A 25,915-nucleotide genomic window follows, 5' to 3' on the forward strand; every position below is an offset into this window, starting at 1 on the left:
AATATAATAATTTATGCTTATGATTGTATTTCTAATATAGTTACCTACATATTTTCTTCTTCCCATGCATTCCGGTGGGGCTTATTATGTATTTTTAATTGTTTTATTTAGACATGAATTTGAATAGGTACTATACGGCCATATATTTCTGATACAGCATCTCACGGTAAACTGTGATACGGCCGACTGCATAGCTACCGACAAATTTGCGGACACGACAGCTGAATTTATTTTTATCATTACATTGTAGTAGGTAGGTATAATAAGATCTTTCCAGCGGCGAATCGATTCGAAGGAATAATTGAAAAGGGACCTCGAAACAGTTCAAACCAGTCATACAATTGTTAAATTGTACTGAAATTGTAAATGCCATTTTACTGAACACTCAGTGCGGCTGACCTTTACATCACTGAACGCGCCACTGGATTTAATACAATTTAAGGAAGTACTTTAATGTTTAACATTAATAATTACAAGATAAAAAGAACTTTTTACAAACAACGTTTTTAAATTTTCTGTTGAATCATATAAACTTGACTTGACTATCTTAAACGATCAAAAAAAAATGTACTTGATAGAAATAATAATGAAATGACAATTTGACATTCATATTAATTTCTATAGTAACACACGTATATATTAATAGTTTAGTTGCTAGGACCACCCCCTTGGCAACCAACAATAGTGGATTGGATTACGGATTTCTTCCGAAATAACTTTTCATACAAAACAGAATTAACTGAAAATGAATTCAATTCTACTTAAAGATGGCTAAAAGTATTAATAAAATGCATTGGCATCGTGTTCTGATAATATATTCTAAAAGTTTCAAATGTCTAGCTAGTCGGGAAGTTGTTAAAAATCGATTGCAAGATTTGTACCTAACAAACAACCACAGGACAAATAAGAATACGACCTAATAAAAACGTTGTAAAAACTGTTTTTTTTTAATAAAAATGTGTATAGCTTGTAATATTTTTTTGGTTATATCGAATTGACCATACTGAAATTATTATACGTACTTATTTTCAGAACTCAACGCAGTACAGACATTCTCATCGTCGCCGTTGGGGCATTGATTCAGTCCATCGCATACGGCGTCGTATGGAATGCAAAAGTCGGTGCCCTCGCACTTGTACGTGTTCCTGGCGAAACACCTGCAGAAGTGAGGATCCTCGTCCGACATGTCCTTGCAGTGGGTGACTCCGTCGCACACCTTCATTGCATCGCTCAGCAGCAGGTAGGCCTGACAGTTGGGGGTCTGGGGCTCGTCGCTGTGATCTCCACAGTCGTTCACGTTGTTCGCAAACAGACTCTTCGGGATGCATTTGCCGTTTGTGCACTTGATTTGCGATGCCGCGCAACCTGTGGGACATATTCCAATAAAATGAATAACACATGAACCAGGCGCGCACACAGACGAATGGTCTGGGGGAGGGGCAATTTTGAGAAATTATCCACAATATTTTTAATATCGCCCTCGATGGCCGGGCCTATTATAGTGTCGAAGGTCCCAGGTTCGAATCCTGGGTCTGGCAAGTAGACATATTGTTTTTCAATTTGTCTATGAGTCAGAGTATGTACCTAATAGGTTGAGCAGTGGCTGACATCCATTTCTCGTAAAAACAAATTCTGTTAACAAAAACCTCCTCTCTGTGGAGACTAGAGGTCCATATGATCGTATTAGGATCGGGCATGGTAAAATTTTTATTTTTATTGATTTATAAGGCCGGGACGGGGTGGAGTGAACCAAGTCTACCATGTACTCTCCCGAATACCTCACTTTTCCAGGTGCATTCTTCATACCCAAACACTCCACACTTTGAGTCCGGCGAAAACTGGTTAGTTTTGACTAGGTTCAAACATAATATTTGAGCATTCCTTAAGGGTATGATTGCCCTTACAGAATAACTTTTAAATCTACTCAACATAACACTTCAGAATTTTAATCATACCCTTACAGAATTAGAAATACTCAAATATTATGTTTGAATCTAGTTTACTCAAAGCTAACCCGAATGAATTTGGTTCACTTGGATTGTGAATCACTCAATTAAGGGTGCACCTATGTGTTATTGCAAGCTGTCATATGCATAAGTGACTATCGAATGCGCGTGACTTAACAGTCATAATAAAATTATTAGAATTGTTAGTGTCCATTTGTGTCATCCGCGCTGTCTTGTCTGTAAGACATGTGGCATGGATAAATTAAAACAAATATTGGATGCCCCGGATAGTTGGACCAATTTATGAGTGCCACGGGGTTTGAAGTGGCCACAGGCCTTGCGTGTTATAGAAATGCCGAGCGGAGTGGGACCAACTCATTGAGAAGGCTGTTCGACATTCAAATCGTACGGGTCACGATGCTCATTCATGAGGTTCTGACGAAGAAGAATAAAATGAAATATGCCATTTATCTAAATAACTAGTATTTATATCAGTGGGAACTGATTTATCGAAATTAAAAATTCACTTTATATGCATTGCAATGTTTACGTCTACACTTAATAGTTTATTTTTAATATATACATAACATTTACCACAATCGGGATGGAAAGGCGAATTCAAGCAGAAGTCCTGCTTAAAATTGCAATGCTCTTGGCCTTCGTCGAGGCCGTCTCTGCAGTCCGCAATTCCATCGCAGACTTTGATGGGTGGGACGCATTGCCCCAGGAGACATCTTGCACCAGCGCATCGTATTTCAGGAAGTCTTGTCGGAATTTGGTTAGCTGAAATATAGGTTCAAAAAAATATTAAATACCTACTTATGAAATCACTGTCTAGTTACTAGTGGTTTCCAAACTTTATGTTACTACGTCTCCCTTTAAAAAAATCTAATCTTGGCGCCTCCCCCCACCTGTATTCCATTAAATATTACAGACACCTTTTTAAATAGTCAACAATGTACTAATAAAAAAGTGAAAAAAAAAACAAGGTTTTACTATTTATATTATATTATTAATTTTTAAATTAATTCCTTTTTCATGCGACGTATGTGATTGTTTATTAGCACAATCAATTTCAATAGTAGCCAATCCAAATTCATCATCGTTCATGACAAAATAAATGGATTTTACCATGGGTACCACATCTTGATGCGGGCTCTCAGGCCAGGATCTTTGGCGGGCCCACCTACCTATATAAAATAATGTGAAACGTGCATTAGCAAACTAACCAAGAACTCAGCAAATAGATTTTTGTTTGCTTCAATATATCTGGCGTAGAAATCATTTTAAAAGTGGAAACATGGCGAGCCTATTTTTTTTGTAATTTTGATTTCCAGAACTCAAATTTTTTATGAATGCCTTCACTTTGTCTTTTTAAATCAGTGTGTGCATTAGTAGTCCTTGCAGTGTTTTATTCACTCATTTTTTTATATTTCAAACAAATAGACAAGTTTAACAACAAAATAAAATTATCGTTCCTAAACAAATTTCCCTCAAATTTTAACATTGTGATTAAATTTGACCTTTTTTATTTCATTTTTTCACGAGAGAGAAAGCGCGCTTCACAATAGTATAGAAATGAGTTATTATAAAATAGACAGGTTTGCAAACAACCTTTTATACGATTGTTTTTATGTAGTTTATAACTAGCGGTCGCTTTATAAACTATGCATTTGCAAACTGCAAATCTGTGGCTACATTAATAATTGTGTTCTAACTTTCCGCGCCTCCCTTTGCAACACTCCGCGCCTCTCAGTTTGGAAATCGCTGTATTAAAGCACTAGGGGGAAAAAGTGAGTTGAAAAAATAGCTGATATTTTTTATTTACCATTAAATGCAAGCTTGAATCTGCGGTAGTTCAAGCTATATGGAGGCCAAAGACGCTAACTTAATTTGAGCCCTTATACAATAGAAATACTGTCGATCAACTTATATCGAACTATTTTTCCTTTCAAATTTATGGTGTGCACCATTATAATGGAACAAAGTTAATCTTGAAATTGCGCATATTGCGATTCGGTCGATCGTCGGCGGGCAGCCTAAGGCCCGATTCAGACGGGACACCGGTGTCGCGTTCGTATATAATATAGCAGGCCTTTGTATTCGAATAAAGGGGCCATTGTATTATATTTATGAGCTCCGCAGAGCTAATGAGTCAATGCGTATCCGGTACACTTTTCCGTCGGCCGCTACATTCTCAAGCCGCCGATACACTTCTTTTTATTACCGCAGCCAGTTTTATCTTTTAGTTTATAACGCCAAATTATGCGTTGACTCATTTATTAGGTCTGGAGCGTTCATAAACATAATACAAAGGACCTTTTATTCGAATACCAAGGCCTCCTATATTATATAGGAGCCCGACACCGGTGTCCCGTCTGAAACGGCTCTAACGAAGCAAGTGCTTTATGCGTCTTCACTGTTCATACAATGTGTGTATAATACCTACAATATTATAGTTGTTTGGTAGGTACAGTAATCCGTGCTTAAACGATTTGACTTCGTCAATAGAAAATTCGTAATTATAGGTAAGTATAACATAATATAAAAAATATAGATAACTTTCCTTAACTAAATAAAAGACCAATAGAAATGTTAAAAAAATAAACAAGGTGTAATCAGGGAACACATCTAATAATCCGTTCTGTGGGTGTAATACACTTCTCTATACATCTCACTTACAAAAGACCATCTTATAGGTCTTGAGATTATTATGAAAGAATTAATTTTCTCATAAATCGGCCCAAAAATAATTTGTTTTTATACCTACATAATGTATGAAAGGGTCCATATCGAAAAGAATAAAATAAATGTATTATCATTTTTTTTTTAAATAAACGAGAGATCGTCGTCACTGTGCCACTGGCGTCCGCATTTACACACCCGATAACCATAGTTTCCCGGGTATATTGCCCATGCCCAGATACTTTGGTTTGGTTATAGCGATAAAACCAGTGGCGGCTGGTGAATAAGATATTTGGGGGTGCTGCGGTTGATTAAAAATAAATGTTTATTTTGATTATATTTTACCATTAACATCAAAATTAAATATAAATAATTAATTATATTAATAATTAAAATAAAGACCTTTGCATAAATTGCTTGCAGAATTAATAATGTTAATAAATCATTATAGCTATATTTGCGTCGCGTGCTCACGCGCGACGCAGAAACGGAGAATAATACTGAAATCGGACTGTCTGATGCGCAGTACCGATTAGGCTTCCATTTGCGAACACCGCTGCCCGCGCCCTCCATCGCCGACTCGAGAATATTCTATTGAAATCGGTACTGTACAAAATCAAGTACCTACCGCGGTGTATGCTAATATAATTGGACATTGGATGTATCGATACGCAGGCGAGCTAATTACACGCTTAATAATATTGATATTTTCATATAATATATATATATTGTCTCAATTTGATTGGGGTTGCTGCAGTATCGCAGAGCATATGGACGAGCCGCCACAGGATAAACCCAATGTCCCCAATGGCTAGAAATACATTACCATCACGTAATGTGACCTCACATGCCAGAACCATCAGAACATTCAATAAAAAAAACTGACAATCTACACTGTGTCAATAACCTATCATGTGTATAGCTCTCTTCCAAACCACTAAACTAACAAATACGTGAGATCACGTTATTAAAAATGTATATACTCGCAGAAAATAAAAAAAAGTTCTATCATGCGTGTGGCTAGTGGTGTGGGGTGATACGCATGAGGTGATATAAGTGTGGTTCCGATACTTTTTATCAAATTTTTCTAACTGACTATTCATTTTCAGGTGAAAATATAGGATAGGAAAGCCACACTTTAGCCCGTGCCGCGAGCTTACCGTGAGCTCACATAAGCTCACGTGACGTGAGAGTAATTCATTTGTAGCGTTGGTGTCCGTTTGTATCATCCCTTTTTCAAAATAACGTGTTGAGGTGGCATTGGATGAATCGAAAGAAAATAATAAACACAACATGACAAGGATGACAGATGATTCAGCAGTTTAACATTTATTAAAAATTATATTTATTATCTTGCGTTGTATGTACATTGTTTTTCCATAAAAATAATTTGCATGGGGTACTCGTCGGCCTACCAATCATTGCATGACTTTTTAGTGCTAATATTTTTTCCAAAACAAACTCATCAATATCGTCCGGCGTATTTATCATCAACAATGAACTTTGCATTTAAGTTATTTTTAAATTCCTACAAATTACCGCTAGGCGAAACGCTGGTCAACGTCAATGTTATTCGTTCTAAATACCATTCTGCCATTTGCAATTGTAACAAATGTATTAAATTTCAATTTATTTTTTTAACATATTGTGGACATTACAAATTATAAGTTGAAGACGTTCACAACATGACATGAAACATTATTATAAAGAAAAAAAGTAATAAAAACGATAAAAATGAAAATATAAAAAGAGAACATAATAATATGAACAAACAAAAGCAGTGAAAATACAGTTATACATCTATAGAAGTTCAAAAAAGTACACCGAACTTGCAAAGGAGACCCTATTTTAAGAATTTATAAAACAGCGTCCACCTAAACTCAACGCAAGTGGAATATATCAACACCCGAAGCGATTTGCCTAAACATAGTTATCACCCTCCCAATTGGTATTACGAGTGGCGGGTTGGTTCTGCACCCTGGGAGAATAAACAACTGATGCTCTCTATTTCAAAGATAGTTATCATGGACACACATTGCCCAGAATGGTAGAGCTCTCATTTATTTTATACCTCGTATGAGTCGAAAAAAATACGTACCTAGCTAAATATAGATCTCTTCTAAATTGCAGATTGCAGTATGTAAGCATACCTAAGAGAAAGTCAGTTGGATAAAGCCATTATCCATACAACGATAATGTATTCGTACAAACGTTTTCTAACAAATTAACGGACATAACAGAATATAAATCAAAATTAAACAGATTTCTGATATTTAACTGAAATCAGATAGCAACTAAAAAGGGTATAATCACTAATCACATCGTACCTATGGCTGCGTATATGTCATTATTTCGATGTGAAATATCCGGCAGTCCAGTAGTATGCTCACGGAAGCCACATGCACCTTCAGGGTCACTGTAGGTAGCAGCTGGATACCATCCACCATGTCGGTGACACACTACAATTCCACTCCACGCTGCGAGATCCAATAACTCATGTCTTGGATCCAGGCTCTGAAATAGAGTTGAAAATAAGTGCTTATGGATTTTGAGAAAACATTACATATATAGGTAAGTACTCATTACAGATTGTAATGTAGTAAAAAATACACATTTGATTGTCTCAGATGATCAATAATTGCCCGCAAGCGTTTTAATTTTTGAGAGCTTTGAAAAACGGATTAAATGCTTTCTAATATTCAAACGAAAGAATTCTGAGACGATATTTGGAGCCAAACATGAGATGCAGTTTGACACAATGATTCAATATTTTTTATACTGTGACGAGCGTAGTTCACAATTCGAACACCGGACAATTTATGATGGTAGGTATATCGAGTCCAAAATCACAAATAAAAAAATAACATCTGATTTTGCAAGATCTATGATTCGAACCTAATACCAACGACTTTCATGACATGTTACGACGCATCCTAGAAGACCCATTATGCATATCAGCATAGGTAGTATTTTTTATCGATATATTTATTATTAATTGTACAAATTATCCTGAGATTTGTCAAAAGAAAAGAGAAAGTTTATTTTATACTAACGTTGCAATAATCAGGGAAATGCGTTCTTCGGAAACACCTGTTAGATAGTCCACAATCTCCGCTGACAGGATCCAGGAAAATGGAGACCGATCCGCCGTGATCATCTATCGCCGCAATGAGACATACGTTGTCTTCGTTCGCAGCGGAGGAATCGCTGAAAGTGTAAGATAATATAATAATATATTATCTCGATTCATGTGTGGTAGTTGTCAATTGCAACAATGACATCTGCACGAGAATTAAATAATAATAATAATAAAACATATTATTAAAAATAGTGCACTAAATAAACAACAGATGTCACGAATTAATAGTGTCGGCAATACAGTATTTTACAATACGAAATTTTTAGCTGTCGTGAATATACCTATTCAAAATATCATTATCGTTACCTTATGACAGGGATAGCGAACTTATGGGACGCGAATGTTTAATTTTACGAGAAAAGAAATTAGTATTTTATATATCTATATTTAAAACTTTTTTTTAAGTTTTACTTTTATAATTTATATAAGTAAGTACTTCAGTACTTTGTGTCTATAGTGCCATTTGCCAAATGCGCTTTAAACGTCATGGGTTCCACTGTCCAAGCAAAATCCAATATTCGATCCGGTATCTCTCGTCGTAACGATTGACACATTATTCTGAGAAACGTTTGCTCATAGATAATCGGATTCCTTTTGGCATTCTGAGAGCGACGTTTGCATTCATACAGCTACAGTACACTTCATCACAACACAATATCATCTCTTGATAATGGCCTCTGCAAAGAGGCCGAAACATTGAGGAAAGAAGGAAGAAGTTCACACGGTGGAAACCCAAAAATCGATAACGATATTTTTGTATATTTTTCTTCTTCAAATCAATCCATTCATGACAGTGTAAATAATTTTATAAAAGAAGTGACGATATTTATATGTAAGTAAGTGGAATTCTCTTTTATTCTTCTTTTTGGTCGTTCTCTCTTGGCTGAGGATCATGACCATCTTTGAGTTTTATCATATTTTGAGCGACCAAGACTTTCCATCCCTACGCTTCAGATGCTCTTCCTCTGCTTTGCCTTCCCTGGAGGACACCCAAAACCACCAGTCTCTCCGGGATGTCCGGTCCGTGCCGAACTACATGTACAAAAACTGCAGAATGAGTCTCAGACATACTGTCGAGAGTTGTTAATACAAGTCTAGTCAAACTACCCTGATATAACTACGGTGGTCTGTGTGTTCATGTCAGTACCAAAAGTGGATATATCAGAAGAATGTTGTTTCAGTTAAATTTACTTACAAGTTTGGTATTGGGACTGGTTTGACATATCGCGAATGATAAGCCGGTGTCTGAAGATGCAGAAGACTAAATGTGGTGAAGGAAAAACGTTTCTCGCTGTCGATTTTGATGATTTGCTCATAAGGTCCGTCTATGTCAGGTATTGAACGCTTGCTTCCCACAACCACGGTCACATAATTGCGATCAAGCCTGAAAATATAAATCAAATTACATAACAAATAAAAGAGAAATTACAGACATATTATCTGGTTTCGGAGGATGCGACATTATCAGCTCCTCATTTTGATCCCTTATTCTCTTATGCGCCGGCTACACGCTCATGCTTTACCGCAAGCTTATTTGCGCAAACCGGATTGTACCGGGAAACCCGTGTGTATGGACGGGAAAACTGTAGCTCGCGCAAACAGAAAAGTGTTTCGTATTTTTTGCCCAAGCTCTGCACAGGCATGTCGCTGCCGTCTAGTCAGCGCATTAGTTACTACGTACGTCTCGCCAAACTTGTTGAGTCGTCAATCCAGCGGGACTTAGGGTGGCACTGTGGTTGTTGAATGCCTCTTGGGTACCACTGTGTGATTGTCTTATTTATCCTGAGGTTGTCCAATCAAATCGATATATATAATTACCGCAAATCATCATTGTACAATAATTATTTAATTCTACTAATACAACACTACCACAACGTCAAATAACAGTAGTGTAGAGAATGAAACACTAAAGTAGTTGCAGCCATCACAGAGATGCTAAGCTTAAGAAAAATTACAACTATTTATTTTGACATCAGTGCATCTATTCTATACACAAGACTACTATCCGCAGATATTGAGGGTAGTTTAATATGTTTAAACAGTCAAAACTGTCTATCTCGCTCTTAAATTTAGCACACCCAAGAGAGGTGCTGTTAAAACATAGCACGTATTATAATAATTGCGACTAACTTATTGGGTACTGTTCGGTTATACCGGAGGCAGCGGAAAACGCATTTTGAAAATAGCCGATAAACTGGATTATTTGTTAGGTTAACCTAACCAAACCTAACCTAACCTAACCTAACCTAACCTAACCCAACCTAACCGAACCTAAACTAACCCAAACTAACAAATAATCCAGTTTATCGACTATTTTCAAAATGCGTTTTCCGCTGCCTCCGGTATAACCGAACAGTACCACTTATTGTAATTGTAACAATAAGTACTAATACTTTAATACAAAACTACCCTCGATGGCTACCGATAGCGGGTGACAGTAATCTTGTGTATAGGATAGATGCGCTGGAATCGAAATCGAAAAATTAACGATACAACGATCCCAATCATCAAATTAACTTTAAACCTCTCAAGTCTGTAGTTAAAATTAAACCTCGTCTATACAGTCCACTACTCCGTTGAGCATAATGGCGATGACGATAAATAATGGATATGACGATAAATAATAGGATTTATTAAATACAACAATAAATAAATAAAACTTACTTCAATTCAGTCCAGCAAACATTTTCAACAATCAACCACGAATAGTCAATCAATACACCAGCGCATCTATAAATTCCGTTTGAGTACAGTTTACCAACCCACGGCCACAGGTACAAGTCCTGCACTTCATTTGCCATGACATTTTGTTGGATCACATCTCCAAATATTTTGTTCGGTTGGAAATGTGTTGAGACATTTGTCGCGACATTCTGGCGACACTTGACATAGAGCCCAACACACCTGTCTTCATTTACAGTTGGGCTTATACTGCGACTCGTCATCTTCATTGTGAAATTCTGATGTCTTTCGTCAGAGGTTCCATCATGTTTTAGAGCCATGTTAGCAGAGTCTCGGAAGACGTGTTCGATATGTGGGGTAATCGGTTTACTTTGCGTATTAGCTATATTATCTTTATCAATTATTACTTCGTTGTATAATTCAAATCCGCTGAAAAAAAACAATGGAAACATTAAAACTTGGACTTATCGGTAACAGGTCATCGCGATTGCTTAGTCTGCAAACCGGCTAACATCATTAGGGTAAATTGTTCAAACTTAATAATTTAACTATCGAACGGAATTTAACAATTCCAAATATACACTTGGTAACTTTTTATTTATAAATAAGCTGCACTATGAATTATTACTCTATTTTAGCTTCCCTTATAGCAAATAAAATAGGAGAATGTATACAAATAGCGGAGTTGTTCCATTTACGATACTGGAAATTTAGCACCTGCAATTGGCTGTTTTGTGTGAAAAACGATAACGAATTTATTTATAGGCTTAGGAGTTTGAAATTTTAGGTGAGCATAGAAAACATGCTTTATAACAAAATCTCACTTTGGTCAAAAGTGGAGTTAGTTGGTTTGCAGATTAAGCAGTCAAGATAGCAATTAGCATCCACTAAATTGACTCATAGCATAGCATATTATATTCATAGATAGACTCAAATTATGGAGTGTTTGGGTATGGGGAATATAGTAGGCTGGGTAAACGTAGAAGTCAGTGTCACCTGTTAAGAAATGTGAATTCAGCTCCTCTCGCGCGCACAAAAAATAAAATGAATATGTGTGTGCGCCTGGTTTTAACAATTAAAAAATACCAGTAAAATAATGACTAGGTATATCCACCAGTATAAGTTGTTCGCTGAGTGAGGGCGTCACTTGGTAAACCTTGACACATCATTCAATACTTTTTATACTGTAATGAGCTTAGTTCTAAATTCGAACACCTGACGATTTATGGTTGTATATCTATAGTCGATTTACTTAACTTGGTCACCAGGAATAGATTGTGTGATTATTTTCCTTTAGCGTAGCTTATTCTAAAAAGTTGCCAAAGTTCATGGTTATTTTATAGCTCTATGGTGTAAGTGTAGCTGTAGTATAGTAGCGATCGAATATCTATTGTTTAACGTATCAAATTATTCTGCAATAATATATTCCCAGCGAATCAATTTCCAGTAAACAAATCTTAGCAAGATCAGCAAGTTGATTGACGATATCAGATACGGTATATTATTACAGCTACATATCACAGCACATTATATCATTACGGTTTATTAGCCGAATAATCATTTTTCATGGTATCATATTTTCTTACGACTGTAATAATAAATAATATTTCATTTCGCTACTCGATTTAAAACGCTGACTCTATAATTAGTCCAATATGATTATGTACCCGAATTAAATGTTAATGTATTACTTTTAAGTGTATAAATAACGAAGAATAATTTATCTAAATGTCACTCGAATCCAAGTACCTAGCTCGTAACTATCTCAGTAGATTATATGTACTATCATTGTATAATATACTATTGTACCAATACGCTGATAATAAATCTCACCCTGCTACATCGTAGACTTCATTATCATCATCCTCAAATAACACATCGAACACCACAGTAGTGACTCAACATAAGTAAATTGAAAAAATTTGGTGGGTACCTGAAGCCGAGATAGTTACAAATATGCTCGGCTGTAGATTCTTTCTTCTCTGTTGTCCAGTTACGATCACAAACTGTTTCCCATACTCCTTTCTGCATCACAGCGAGGATTCCATCCAAATTGTGGTGAGGACGAGTATCTTTGTCAATATTAATCTGGTGACCATCAAAAAGTGTAACTGGAAATACACAATGATAATATCTCGTATGATTATCCTTAATGGATAGAAAACATATAAATACAGCATAGCACAGATAATGGTAAATGGTTAAATAAGCCCGGTCGCACATAGAAAATCGTGTCGACTGGGACAAGGTCATATACCAAATCGCTGGCAATATTGCAATTTTCGTCCGCGCGCACAGGCAAGACAGTGACGTCACGCAGATGGCTAAAACGAATAAAAAAACAGCTTATGTATATGCGCTGATGCAACATTTGCTATTCTACTGCGGCCCATGTCTAGTGAAAATTGATACATGCGACAAGCAGAGGTTTTTTCACATACATTAAGTTACATGTGTTCAACAAAATTACATTCACAAATCCGACGTATAGCAGTCGGACGAGTTTATATGTGCGACCGGGTTAATAGAACGAAGAATGTTGACATTATTGATATTTTACTTAGACCAGCGTTTCCAAATTAAAAAAAAAATCATGTATAACATAACAAACAGGTACCGTTAAATAATTATTAGCCATGCAAATAAAAAAATGCACCGCAAGAAAACACTCTTGACTGAGTATGTGAGTGAAATAGCTTTTCCCAGTGCTCGAAATGGAAGATTTTACGAACCGGAGCGCTCGATAATTTTCCAAAAATATTAACATAAGTATTTATGTAATAATTGTACTTGTATTATATAAAAATATAACAGCCAAGCTCAGACGGTTAAATGGGGTATGTAACTGTCTATAAACTTGTGGCATGCAAGATAAGAGCATAATGTTGTTGGTGTTACAGACGAAAATCAAAGTTTTCCTCTCGTCAAAAATATATTTTTTTACTTTGATATCGTATCATTTTTTTAAATACCTATACTTATAAAGTAAATTAATATTATTACTTTTAATAATTCACGAACCGGAATGTAATATTTCATTTTTCCATGAGACGGAATAATAATCTCAGGAATTTCACAAACAGGAGCTGCGCTCCGGTGCGTTCCGGTCCATTTCGAGCGCTGGCTTTCACGTTACTGTACAGAACAGTAAAGTTATTGAGGGTCTCTAAAATGATTATTGCCAACATTCAAGTACAGCTCAATTTACTATACCTAACTGATTTCAATATAAAAAATAATTTATTTTATCCTAATATTATCGTAAATGGTATGTATACTTACAGCAATCTAGCTCATCTTCTCCAAAGTCACAATCTCTATTTCTGTCACAATTTTTTTCTCGGGAAATACATGTTTTGCTGATTCTGCATTGCAAATAATCTGATGGACATGGAGCTAGAAAAAATAATTATTGTAATATAAAACCTCTTGGAAAGAAAAAATACACAATTGTATTATGTATGGATTGCATTATCAATGGAAAATTTTATAAAATAAGCATTTTTACTGCAAAATATGAATACCTAATTGTAGTGAAGCAATACTCCGATAATATATACACATACTAAAGCGACTGTAAAATCTGACGTAAATACAGATTATAATATTATAAAATCAGCCTGATTTAGAAGGAATATAATATTATGGGGTATCAAAATGCGATATAATAACAATGTCAATAAGACAATAATAATTATTATTTGTTAGTGACATTTCCTTAACTAACCGATAGCTTCGTAGGCTAGATCCAAATATACATATTGATCGAAGAAAAAACACCATACAATTTGATCTAGCTGCAAGAATTGCTCGAGCCCGACCATGAGATCGGAGTCGGAAATTACGGCAAGCAGAATTTACTACAAAATGAAACATCTCTTTTGTAATCAACATATAGGTCTCAGTGTCTGCCAAACTTTTTTACTCGACGGTACACTGGTGAATGGGATTTGTTCCGCGACACACCAAATAAAAATGCCTTAAAAAAGGATATGTACCTTATTAATAAGAATAAAAGAAAATAAAGAGTAGGTAACAACATTTTTTAATATTTTATCAACATATTATATATAAAAAGCTGTTGGTAATAATTTTATTAGTGAGAATGATCCAATTGATTTTTAGAAAGTATTCTGTCAAAACGCGGTTCTAAATTAGATAAACTACTATGATTTTGCCACCACTAATAATTCGCAGAAATGCAATTTGCTGAGCTTTGTTGCTAATGTAAGTACTTTCATCGATTTGCAAGGACCATACATTTTCGAGTTCATTCTTTGCATTAACAAAAAGGTCTCGGAGCTGATCATCAATATCTCGCGAAATATCACTCAATGGAGGTCGATTAGCTGCTATTTTATATCCCGACGTTTATGACTGTCTTGTAACCAGAAGTTGGTAAATTTTAACTAATATTAATATTTTTTTATGTTTTTGTACATATAAGTATTTGATTAGCTTCAGTAAAATATAACTGACTATCATCTGAGAAAAAATGTTCTACAAGTGAGCCGTTTCTCATAATGGCACATTGAACGTTCCCACATCGCCTACGGCGGAAGGGTCGGACATTTGCGATAAACCAATACACACTAAATTCTCAAGTTGTGTATTATTTGACAGTTTTTTTTTTGTGATTTTACCGAGGCTTTGACTGCGACTCGCTGTCATATCGCCTCTTCTCTTCCAGAAGGGGATCCGTCGATCAGGTCCTCACTCCTATTCTGTTAAATAGCTTTATAATTATTTTGCCTAGCTCTTAGGATCCAATACGTTGAGCAATTTCTGTTAAGGCTTATACCTCAGCTGAGGCATGGTCTAAAAAGATCGTAACTATGCGACGAGCGGATTGTGCAAATGACGCGAGCCGAACGAAACATAATTTGTCATAAAAATTCATCCATTTAATGTTATGTTTATTGTTATATTAGTAATAATAATAATATATTCATTGACAAGTTTTCTTTTACGAGTACATGCATAACGTTTTTTAGTCATTTTTACACGATATAAGAATATATTCCTCCGACGCCATCACAAAACAAATTGACGTGATCACACATCGACTGCCGCTCGCCGATTGGCGACGAGTGCGAAATTTCGTCCCACCTATATATATGTATGCTCTTAAGAACAAGAATCTGTTAATACTATCGCCATTTTGTGGAGGCCCATAACATGATTTTAGGATCGAACATGGTGTTAAAAATGTACTTTTTTTTTTTTTATATTTTGCCACAAGGCATGTAGTCTTCTAAAATTACTGAATTTCTTGTCATCAGAAGATTTAAGTAACCATCAAAAATACTACTTACTGCAATTTCTTTCATCATTTCCATCAACGCAGTCAACATAACCGTCGCAAAGAAGGTGTGGATGATTGTAGGTCAGATAGTCAGAGCACGAGCATCGCCATTCATCGCTTCCATCTTCACAATCACTGAATCGGTCACACTTCTTCCAAATAGGAACCGCCTGCATCAACCTAAATAGGTGCATTTTATATTAGTTATTATAAATCATTGTTTAGATAAGCATACACCCAGTGGCGGGCTTAGGGATGTAGAGGTCCCACGCACTGCCTGATTCTGAGACCATCCATGATAAAATAAACAATGCAACAACAAAATGACATCAAAGTTAATTATTATTGAAGACGACAGTGATATTTAACAATATTATTAATTTACTTTTTTGTGTACAAATAGGCACGCATCTGTTTGAGTGGTTGTATTATGGGCCCGATTGATGTTAGTTGAAGGGATTTTGTTATGCTTTGGGTAATATCTTATACTTATTTTGAACATTTTAGTATAATTTAGTAGGTAATTGTATGGCTGGTTTTAACTGTTTCGAGGCCCCCTTTTAAACCTTCTCATAAATCGATTGCGTACGTGAAATAAAATTGTCCCTGTATACCTACACCCTGTCCATAAACAAAATAATTTACATTGTATATAACTGATTGAAAGTAGTATAAAAACTGTTTACAAGCCAGAAATGTATAAATATACTGACAGACAAACAAACTGCGGCCATATGTAGGAGAAATTCATCGGAAGTAGCGATGTGTGATTTCCTGGAATGACGTTTTGGTTGATTTGTGGAAACAATTTTTTGTATCTTGTGAACTGTCTAAACTACATTTACGATTAAATGATTGTAGTTTGTGGTTGTGGTCGTTGAGTTTAAAAAAAATGATTGTACACGTAGATTTGTGCACAAGTTTAGAAAGCATAATTTGTTTGCAGGAATTTGTATATTGGCCTGGACTAGAATTTACAGACAAATTATGGAGATATTATAAAAGTATACCAGCCATAAATTAATAGAATGGAGCCAATTCTATCCACATTATTAGAAGAATATGAAACTTGGACTCGGAGTTAAACCAAAAACTTATTCAATTAGTAAATTATTATGAATCAACCTTTTCTTCTAACCGTTAACAAGAGGATAATAATACAATGAATGCTGAATTTAAAGTTAAAAAGTACCAGATTAAATGAAATGAAAAAAAAACAGAATGCAAAGCTATTACAAGAGTTGTTACCAAAGATTTTGAAGTAAATCTTCTTCTGTACAAATGGAGGAAAACATGAAAGTGAAACAAAATACCCCATACAAGCCGTGTATACATAGACAAGCATGATGATCACAACAATGTCATGACGAACAGTAACTTAAAAGTGGAACCATAGAAGGTTCTTTAGGTAGAAGAAGGATTTCTTTAACATTCTTACTTGTAACTAAGGTTTCATCAAAAATACCAGAATAGCATCTTCAATAGATTACCTTTTGCAGTCGAATTTATTATTCATCGGGAAATTTGGTTGATGTTGTGGAAAGCGAATTCGTTTGATGAAGTCATCAATCTTTTTTTTCTCTTCTGATGCTAGCAAAATTTTATCATGATCAAGAGGTGCCTTTTTTACATCTTCAATATCCAGTTCTTTTTTGTCAATATGCGAATCGATACCATGGTCCCCACTAAAATTTGGGTCTAAATTGTCATTATTTTTATCTTCTGTTATATCACCAGAGTGAATGTTCAATGGCAAAAATCTTTCTTCTGCTATATCAGTATCAACCATTTTTGTAGTAGAATCGAAAGAAAGATCAGTATGATCATTCTTAATGACAGATTGAGTTGTAGTGTCAATTTGTTTCGGAATAACAGTTACTGACTCTGTTGTAGGATTCTCGTCAGGTATATGATTTTGTTCCGTAGTTGTAGAATCGGGATCTAACTTGTTACCATTTTCCAAAGATTTTGGTTCTCTTTGTGGAATAATTGTTGAAGTAGTTACTGAAATTTCAGAAACACTTTCTGGAATAACAAGATTTATTGTTGTTTGCTCTAAACTTTTTTCTGTCACATCCTCAATAATTGTTGTTGCACTTTCATTGATTGAAAGAGAATTTGTAGTAATATTTTCAACTGATTTTTCTGATCGTTTTGTAGTACCTTTAATGTCCTTTTCTGTGATCTCTGTTGGAGGTATGTTATCGTCTCTTTCTTTATCTATTTCAATTAATTCCTCTGGCTGAACTATTAAAGGCGGTCTGTCATTTATAAAATTAGTACTTTCCGTAGGTATAATCTGTGATGCAGTACTATTTAACGATTCATTAAAAATATTTTTAGTTTCGTTTACTGACAATTCTGGTTGAACTATTGATGATGTGTTATTATTTAAAACATTTTTTGCTTCTTCCATAGTGGTGGAATTTAAAATCGCATTTGGTTGAAAATTTTTAATATTATCTGAACCCGCTTGGTCAAGATCAACTGGTTTAGAATTATTGAAGATAGCTGATGAGTTAGTTAATGTCGTTCTGCTGGAATTATCGAATTTATTTGTTTCGATTTCAGATCTAAAAAGAGGTTTTTCGGGTTTATAATAAATTGTATCAAAATTATTTATCAATGATGAACGGACAATATGGTCGTCAGTGTTCCTGTGTTTGTTAAACATAGCTTCTTCTTCAACGTAGTCGACGTCTGAATCTTTGTCAAGATCATCGTTTTGTTCATTGTTATCTGATGCTCGGAGAAGTTTGTAACTTTCTTCGCATCCTATTTCATCTTCGCCCGCCAGACAGTCCACAACTGTATCGCATCGCCGCTTTTTGGGAAGACACCTTTGCGTTCCCCACTTACAACTAAATCCAGGACATTTTTGCTTCGGTTTCCTGCTTGGAAAAATTTCACCATCTAAAATTAAAACAGAAACACACATATTTTTAAATTTTTACAAGATAAAAAGAACTTTTTTATATACCACGTTTTAAATTTTCTGTTGAATCATATAAACTTGACAATTCTATGTATTAATAAATACTTTTTTTTGTACTTGATAGAAATACTGAATAAATATTATAGAATACTGAAATGTCATTTTGACATTTCATATTGATTTTCATAGTAACGCACGTATATATTAATAATTTAGTTGCTAGGACCCCCTTAGCAACCAATAATAGTGAGTAGTAAATATTACTTTTAACGAATTTTTTCCGAAACATACAAAACAGAATTAACTGGAAATGAATTCAATTCTGCTTAAAGATGGCCAAAAGTATTAAAAGAATGCATTGTCGTTGTGTTCTGATATATTCTAAAAGTTTCAAATGTCTAGCTAGTCGGGAAGTTAGTTAAAAATCTTCGATCGTCCAATACAAATCTTGGACGAACAAGAAAAAAATTGTACTGGACACACAAGAAAAAATCTGTACCAGACAAACAAGAATACGAGCTAATAAAAACGTGGTAATAAAAATAATACAACAATATCTTATTATATGTAACCAACAGAATTTCAACAAAGATCAGGACTGGTCCACTCTGATTGGCATTGTAAACTTATATAAAATAATATTTTTACTGATGTTTATATAGACAAATAATTTGTACTCCCACGATGACCGAACGGGTCACGTGTCGGTCTATAAAGCCGTGGGTCCCGAGTTCTCATCCCGGGTTTGGACAAAAAAAACAGTTATGTTTCAATGTGTGTTTAGAGTTGACATAATAGATTGACCAAGTGACCTTATAAAAGTTTAAAACCGGGAAGTATCATTAAATACTCAGATAGGAAAGTATTTTCTTTCAAGAAGTCACACTGGTTGATAGAATGTTGATAGTTTTAACGTATTATTTTTAAAATATACTAATTTACTTATCGGATATGAATCGTTTACCTATATTTTCATTAATCCAGTCAATGTAGAGGCTTACTCTGGTATATACTCCAGGCTCGTTGGCTCGAGCGCATCCTTCTCCATGACCAACAATACCAGCCAAGTACCATTGCTTGGTGTCGTGTGGATTCTTACACAATAAAGGTCCGCCGCTGTCGCCCTTTAAATAAATTAATAAAGTGTTGTTACATATTGCATTCTTAATAAGGTTTATTATGAGAATGAAATACGTGTCATGTCATATTTGCTGAGTACTAAAATATAAATATATGGAACTCACTTGACAAGCATCATGTCCACCTTCAGTAAAACCAGCACAAATCTCAAAACCATCTTCGTCCAATTTTGTTTTGCAGTGTGCCATTATTGGTACATCAACCTCGTGCAGATGGTCAGCTTAAAGAGATAGATAGAAAGTAAGTAGCAAATTCAGTTGCATATTATATTAGTGGAGAGGACAATGGGAATCGTATGCTCAGCCAAGAATGAAAATAGACTGAGATCATGATAAGTACATTAATTATTATTGATTTGTATAGAATCAAAAGGCCCATAATCCAATATGTTTGAGAGTTAGTGCTTGCAGACACAACCAATTGTGATTGCGACAATACAAATGTATATCTTCACCTCAATACTACAACTAGATAACTTGATTTTTACTGTTTTTGAGATAGCTATTGAATATGGTTCTACATTTCGTTTTCTACAAAATGATAAAACTAGGTTGTATTAATTAAATGTTAACTGTATTAATTTTGTGTTTGAAAATATTAGATAACTTTAAAACCATAAATGCATTAAATAAACATAATAATATATCTACAATATTTTTTCATAAAATTGAACATTATTTGTTTCCAATTAGACAAGCACAATTGTCCATTTTTATTTTAAATAATGATTATAACCTAGATTTATGTTAATCAAGTAAAGTTTAAATTTCATTTCCCAACAATGACCAAATCAGAGTTATCTAGTTGTAGCATTGAGGTGACGATATGTAAGTGAAGCCCAGGTATTGACCATTTGCGTGAGAGCGACAACTTTACTATTTCAGTGGAGAACGTGGAGCAAAATATGTGTGCTAGTGGATAAATTGGACACTCAACCACTATCGCAAAGAGTCGCACATGTTCGACACAGTGAACGCAGCATATCCAAACATAACATATAAAACATATAAAAAATTCAGTCCGAATGACGTGTTGTCACCGGTCGCAGTGTTTGTGACTTCGCTAGACATTTGTAATTTTTGTTAGACTTCTTTTTCTGATAATTAATAATTTGGTTTTTATATTACTAATCTGTTATTAATTATTGAGTTAATTTTATAAAAAAAACAACAACAATGATGGTTAAGCTGTTTTTCCCACGTCATTTCCTTTTTTTTTCTTTTTTTTTTAATGACAAGCTTAATTTAGATAATAAATCGGCATTTTCAGCTTACATCGTTTGTATACAATGTGTATTTAGTTGTGTACAACTAGGGATTGCAATACCGAATGAATATGTCGATACCGGTATTTCTTATTGAATACTTCGTAATACCTGTATTCGTCAAAACCTATCAATGAATACCTACAACTATTATAATCTATTTAAAACACTATTTTGTGGCAAGCTAAAGTACCTACCCACATTTATTATGTTGATCTTTATAAATATGTATTGATCGTAATATTTTAGAAGTGCTAATTTTTACAAATACTGTCCGGGTACAGAAAAATTTCTCTCGAATACAAAGTTTGTTGGATGTACATACTACCAACGTTGGAACAATAGTAAGTTATACATTAATTGTAAGTGTTTGCCACGAATATTTTCTTTTTCGAAATATGTTAGGTAATTCATCGCGACAATTCCGTAAGTATATTGGAGGGATTTTGTTTTCATAGGTATTATTTAACTTTTGTTGGCTTAAAAGTCAATATGTTTGTGTTTTGGCAGCATAAAATTTATAAACTAAATTTAATATACCTACAATATAGTAGTAAGTAATGAACAATAACATTAAATTCATTTTCGAAAAACATAAACGTGTATGTTTTCATAATACCGAAAATACCGGTATTTTGGATTTTTGAAACCGGTATTTCGGTATCAATAAATAATTGGATACCAGTTTTGAAATACCGGTTTTGCAATCCCTATGTACAACGTTATTATGCAATAAAACCTATTTTGAAAAACTGAGGGATACGACATTTTCTATTCTAAAGTCGATATGCTTTTAGGTACCTATTTTATGGGTTTGAGTCATGTTGAGTAGATCCATCTTGTGTGAAATCTTTACAATATGATCTGAGTTTTAATTATTCTAAATTCTTTAAAAAATATTAATATGTAATGTCAATTGAGGATATAACTATTACGATCTGGTCCCCGTTCTTCCATGGATCCCCAACCAACAGCGGTGCACATAGTTCCTGGTCGTGGTCCCCACAGCCATTGCGTTCCGGCTGAGTCCTCACTCGGGAGACAAGCCGGCCGTACCCAACGATTGAATTTGACTGGTCTTTGTAACTTCATCAGAGCAATATCGTTGTACATGGTGGAGCGATCGAACTTTTCATGTGCAACCACAACAGCTACTGGAATCCTTTGCTCTTGCGGTGAATAAGAAAGACGACGGAGAATACCAACTTGGACTTCATAGAAATTATGCCAATACCTGAAAATAAAAATATTATGTATTTTAGATTTTTCTATAATCGTTATCTTCATTTGTGGTGCAATAGCCTCGGGTTTACCTCAAGGTTGTATAGTAGCAGTCACTATTTGAACTGTCTTCCACTGCCTCCATTAAATTAGTAATTTTGATAACGATATCCTTGGTAACGATATCAAACCACCAAAAGTTTGACCTCTTGAAACTGTTCCAACCAGAGGGCTTTGCATCACAGTATGCCAAGCTGGTCAACCAGGCTATCTTAGTCGAGACATTTTAATGCTTTGGGTTATTTTACGTATGGCGAACATTACAAATTATAAATTTAAGACGTTCACAACATGAAATTCAAAAACAAAGAAATAATATTAAACAGTGTAAAGAAGAAATAAATGTATGCAGTATCACAAAAACAGAATGAAAAATAAAGTAAAAGGTACCGAAACTATAAATTATAAAGCATGAAAGCACACCAAATGAGCTCAGTGGACGCAATTTTAATAATTTATAAACAGCGCCCACCTATACTCATTCTCACGTAGGTGGAATATATCAACATCCGAAGCGATTTGGTTGAACAAAGTTATTGCCCTCCCAATTGGCATCACCAATGGCAGGTTAGTTCTGCTCCTTGGGGGAACAAACAATAAATGCTCCCGATTTCTAAGATAGTTATCAGGAATACACAAATCAATACCACCAAAAATGGCAGAGTTTTCATTTATACCATAGTATAAGATAGTCGAAAAATATACGTGGCCAAAATAAATATTCATATCAACTAGCATTTAAACTACAGTATGTAAGCATATCTAATAGAAAGCCAGTTGGATAAAGAACACTTGTTGTTTGTTTTACCAAGATGCAGAACAAACCTGTCATTGGTATTGCAAATTTGGCGGGAAATAACTGTGTTCAACAAAATTGCTTCGGATATTGATATATATTCCACCTACGTAAGGATGGATTTAGGTAGACGTTATTTTATATATTCTTAAAATATTGTCTACTAAATTCATTCGGCGTACTTCCACGTACTTCATATTTTTTGTATTTACTCTTTATATTATACAGTTTATAGAATACTGCCTATATTTATTTGTTTTTTAATGTCAAGCTATGAACGTCTTGAATTTCGTATTTGAAAAGTTCAATATAAGTTAATAAATAAAATAGGATTTTATATAATTCCGTTAAAGCTTTTTTGAATTGTTTTATCAATATACAGTATAATATAGTGGGGAATGATAGCTCGATTAAAATGTATGGAATAATAGTAGAAAAAGTAATAACCCCTAAATAATTTAATATAAAAATTACTTGCGCTTGAATACTGAGATATCATGATCCACAGTGATAAGTAACTTGAAGAAAATTCATGAAATTGGAATAATATAATAAACCTAGTAAAAAATTCTAATTATAGTTTCCCTACCCTCCCGTGCAATGCGCAGCAGTCACAACCCACAAATTACTTATAAGGGTACCTCCACAGGTAAAAACACCATTTTTATTGATGGTCACAACCCATGGCCATGCAGCAGGTGAGCTCATCTTTCCTCCGACAACTCTAACTTCGCCTCTTTTATCTCTAGCTGAAGTGGAAGAATTAGTTTTTGCTGAATCTAATTGATGACTATCTGCTGCACCAATATCTTCTTCTAGTTGATTTTTAATGTTTTTGTGAACAATACTTTCAAAAGATTTATGAGATTCACTTTTCTCGTCTTCTTCGTCATCAGTTTCTTCGTCTCCATAATTGATATTATCTTCTTCCGAATTATTCAAATTTTTCGTTTCGTTTGGATCAGATATTTCTTGGTTTTCATAATCGTCTTCATCATGATTATCTTCACTTAAATACACAGCATACTGAACACCTTCTGGACCTTTGATTTCATAATCATAATCGCTTTCAGGATCCCTCCGAGATTCCATTGCATGTGCATTTGACATTTCTTCTTCTTCATCACCATTATTGTCATCATCTGTATCAAAATTTTCACTATGTTCTTTATCGTTTCTATAATATATATTATCATAATGGTCATTTTCGTTTACACGGTTCCGTTCCTTATTTTGTGATTCATCTTTATGATCATAATAATCAGTATTGTCATCCGCGAAACGTTTTCCAGTTTTAGGTTGATATACTGCAGGATAATTTGGATTGTACTGATTACCATTTGGAATCTGATTGTAAGATGGAAAACTGTTATGAAGATTCTTGAAATATAAAGAATTTTCATTATGATTCTCAAAGTTTTGAGCATACTCATTATCAGAGTTCATATTATATGGACCACCATAATTATTTTGAGGCTCTGGGTGATCAATTGTATTCGAAACATAAGGGAGATGGCTGTCTTCATAATATGGTCTGGGAGCGCTTTCTTGATAGGTTGGCATCAAATTTTCATACACTTTGTTATGGCCATTGATTGTATTTACAAGAGCAATGTATGGTCTATGATTTTCGTCCTCTGAAAATGCACCTATGTGAATTATTGGATCTGTATGGATTTGACGTTTTTTACGTGGTGCTGATCTGCTGAATAATTCATCTTTTGCAGAAACCTGAAAATTCAAACTGATTTAAAAAACATGAAAATTTATATAGCTTCATTTATCACATAAATACGAATCAAATTATATCTACATATTTTAGTATATGGATAAAATAGGTAGATAGATATGCAATCAGAAAAATGTAACGGAAATAGTTTTTAATCTCGTACCAGGTAAATTTATATGATAATGTATACAGATAATAATATTATAATTGTATGGTTCATGTGAATCTGCTTGTAAACATTTTAAGAAAAAAGCATAAAAAAATAATCTAATAAGTCGTACACAAAAACATAGTTTGAAGGGTAGGTCCATCATTAAAAAAATAACAATTAAAATTTATTATTGATTTTTACGATCATAATAATTATTAGGATCTTTAGTTTCCGTTTATATTTATTTATTTATTTAAGAAAACAATACATTGTGTCCATAACAAAACTAAATTCAAGACGTTCACAACATGAGATTTACATTATAACAAATATTACCCTCACAAGAGAGAATAGAATAATATATAGGTAAAAAATATATAAGTACAATTTTATACAGAAAAATAAAATTTAGAATACATAGCACGTCACCATAAATATCTACGTCTTTGGGGAGCGCATTGACTAGTCTTTCACCCCTCGCTAATGTTGTCTGATAGGTTTAATACAAGGAAACGATTCCGATCTAGAATAAATCATGGCTGCCACATAGATAATTGACAGGCGCATATAAATTCAAATTCTTAAGGACACCAGGATTGGAAACCATCCCTCGCGATATCATGCAAAAATGTTTCAAGAACAGAAGAGACCTACGAGATTCAAGAGAGTTAAAAGTGAGCATGCCGTGTAGAAAAGCAGTCGGAAAATAATCATTTGACGAATTATCGAGAGGAAAATAGTTATACCTATGTCTTAATGTAAAGACATTGAAGAAATTTCTTCTGGACGCCTTCTAAAATAAGCTAATAAGAAACCTCATAAGAACACCAGATAATCGAGCCGTATTCGAGAATCTTTGAAT

At 34.3% G+C, this 25,915-nt stretch overlaps 1 protein-coding gene across 1 annotated transcript; it reads right to left on the bottom strand.

The window, feature by feature from the left end:
- Positions 1–1,012: 1,012 nt before the first annotated feature.
- LOC147078866 (uncharacterized) lies at positions 1,013–24,483 on the bottom strand. The gene is made up of 7 exons (XM_085955235.1): positions 23,763–24,483; positions 22,032–22,330; positions 19,937–20,052; positions 19,657–19,816; positions 18,392–18,670; positions 2,541–2,729; positions 1,013–1,365 (listed from the first exon to the last, which is right to left on the bottom strand). The coding sequence occupies exons 1-7, from the start codon at positions 24,281–24,283 to the stop codon at positions 1,013–1,015; spliced, it is 1,917 nt and encodes a 638-aa protein (XP_085811361.1). The 5' UTR covers positions 24,284–24,483.
- Between the last annotated feature and the right edge of the window lie 1,432 nt (positions 24,484–25,915).

Source organism: Rhyacophila brunnea, unplaced genomic scaffold, assembly GCF_057557595.1.
Source record: "Rhyacophila brunnea isolate RB1 unplaced genomic scaffold, BYU_Rbru_1.0 scaffold_10, whole genome shotgun sequence".
Lineage (NCBI taxonomy): Eukaryota > Metazoa > Arthropoda > Insecta > Trichoptera > Rhyacophilidae > Rhyacophila > Rhyacophila brunnea.

Coding starts and splice junctions, on each gene's coding strand:
- LOC147078866 (XM_085955235.1), bottom strand. CDS start 24,283: ATGTCAAATGCACATGCAATGGAATCTCGGAGGGATCCTGAAAGCGAT. Junction 22,331..23,762: donor GCTGCGCATTGCACGGGAGG/GTAGGGAAACTA, acceptor TTTTATTTTCAG/GTATTGGCATAATTTCTATG. Junction 19,817..19,936: donor GTGGACATGATGCTTGTCAA/GTGAGTTCCATA, acceptor ATTTATTTAAAG/GGCGACAGCGGCGGACCTTT.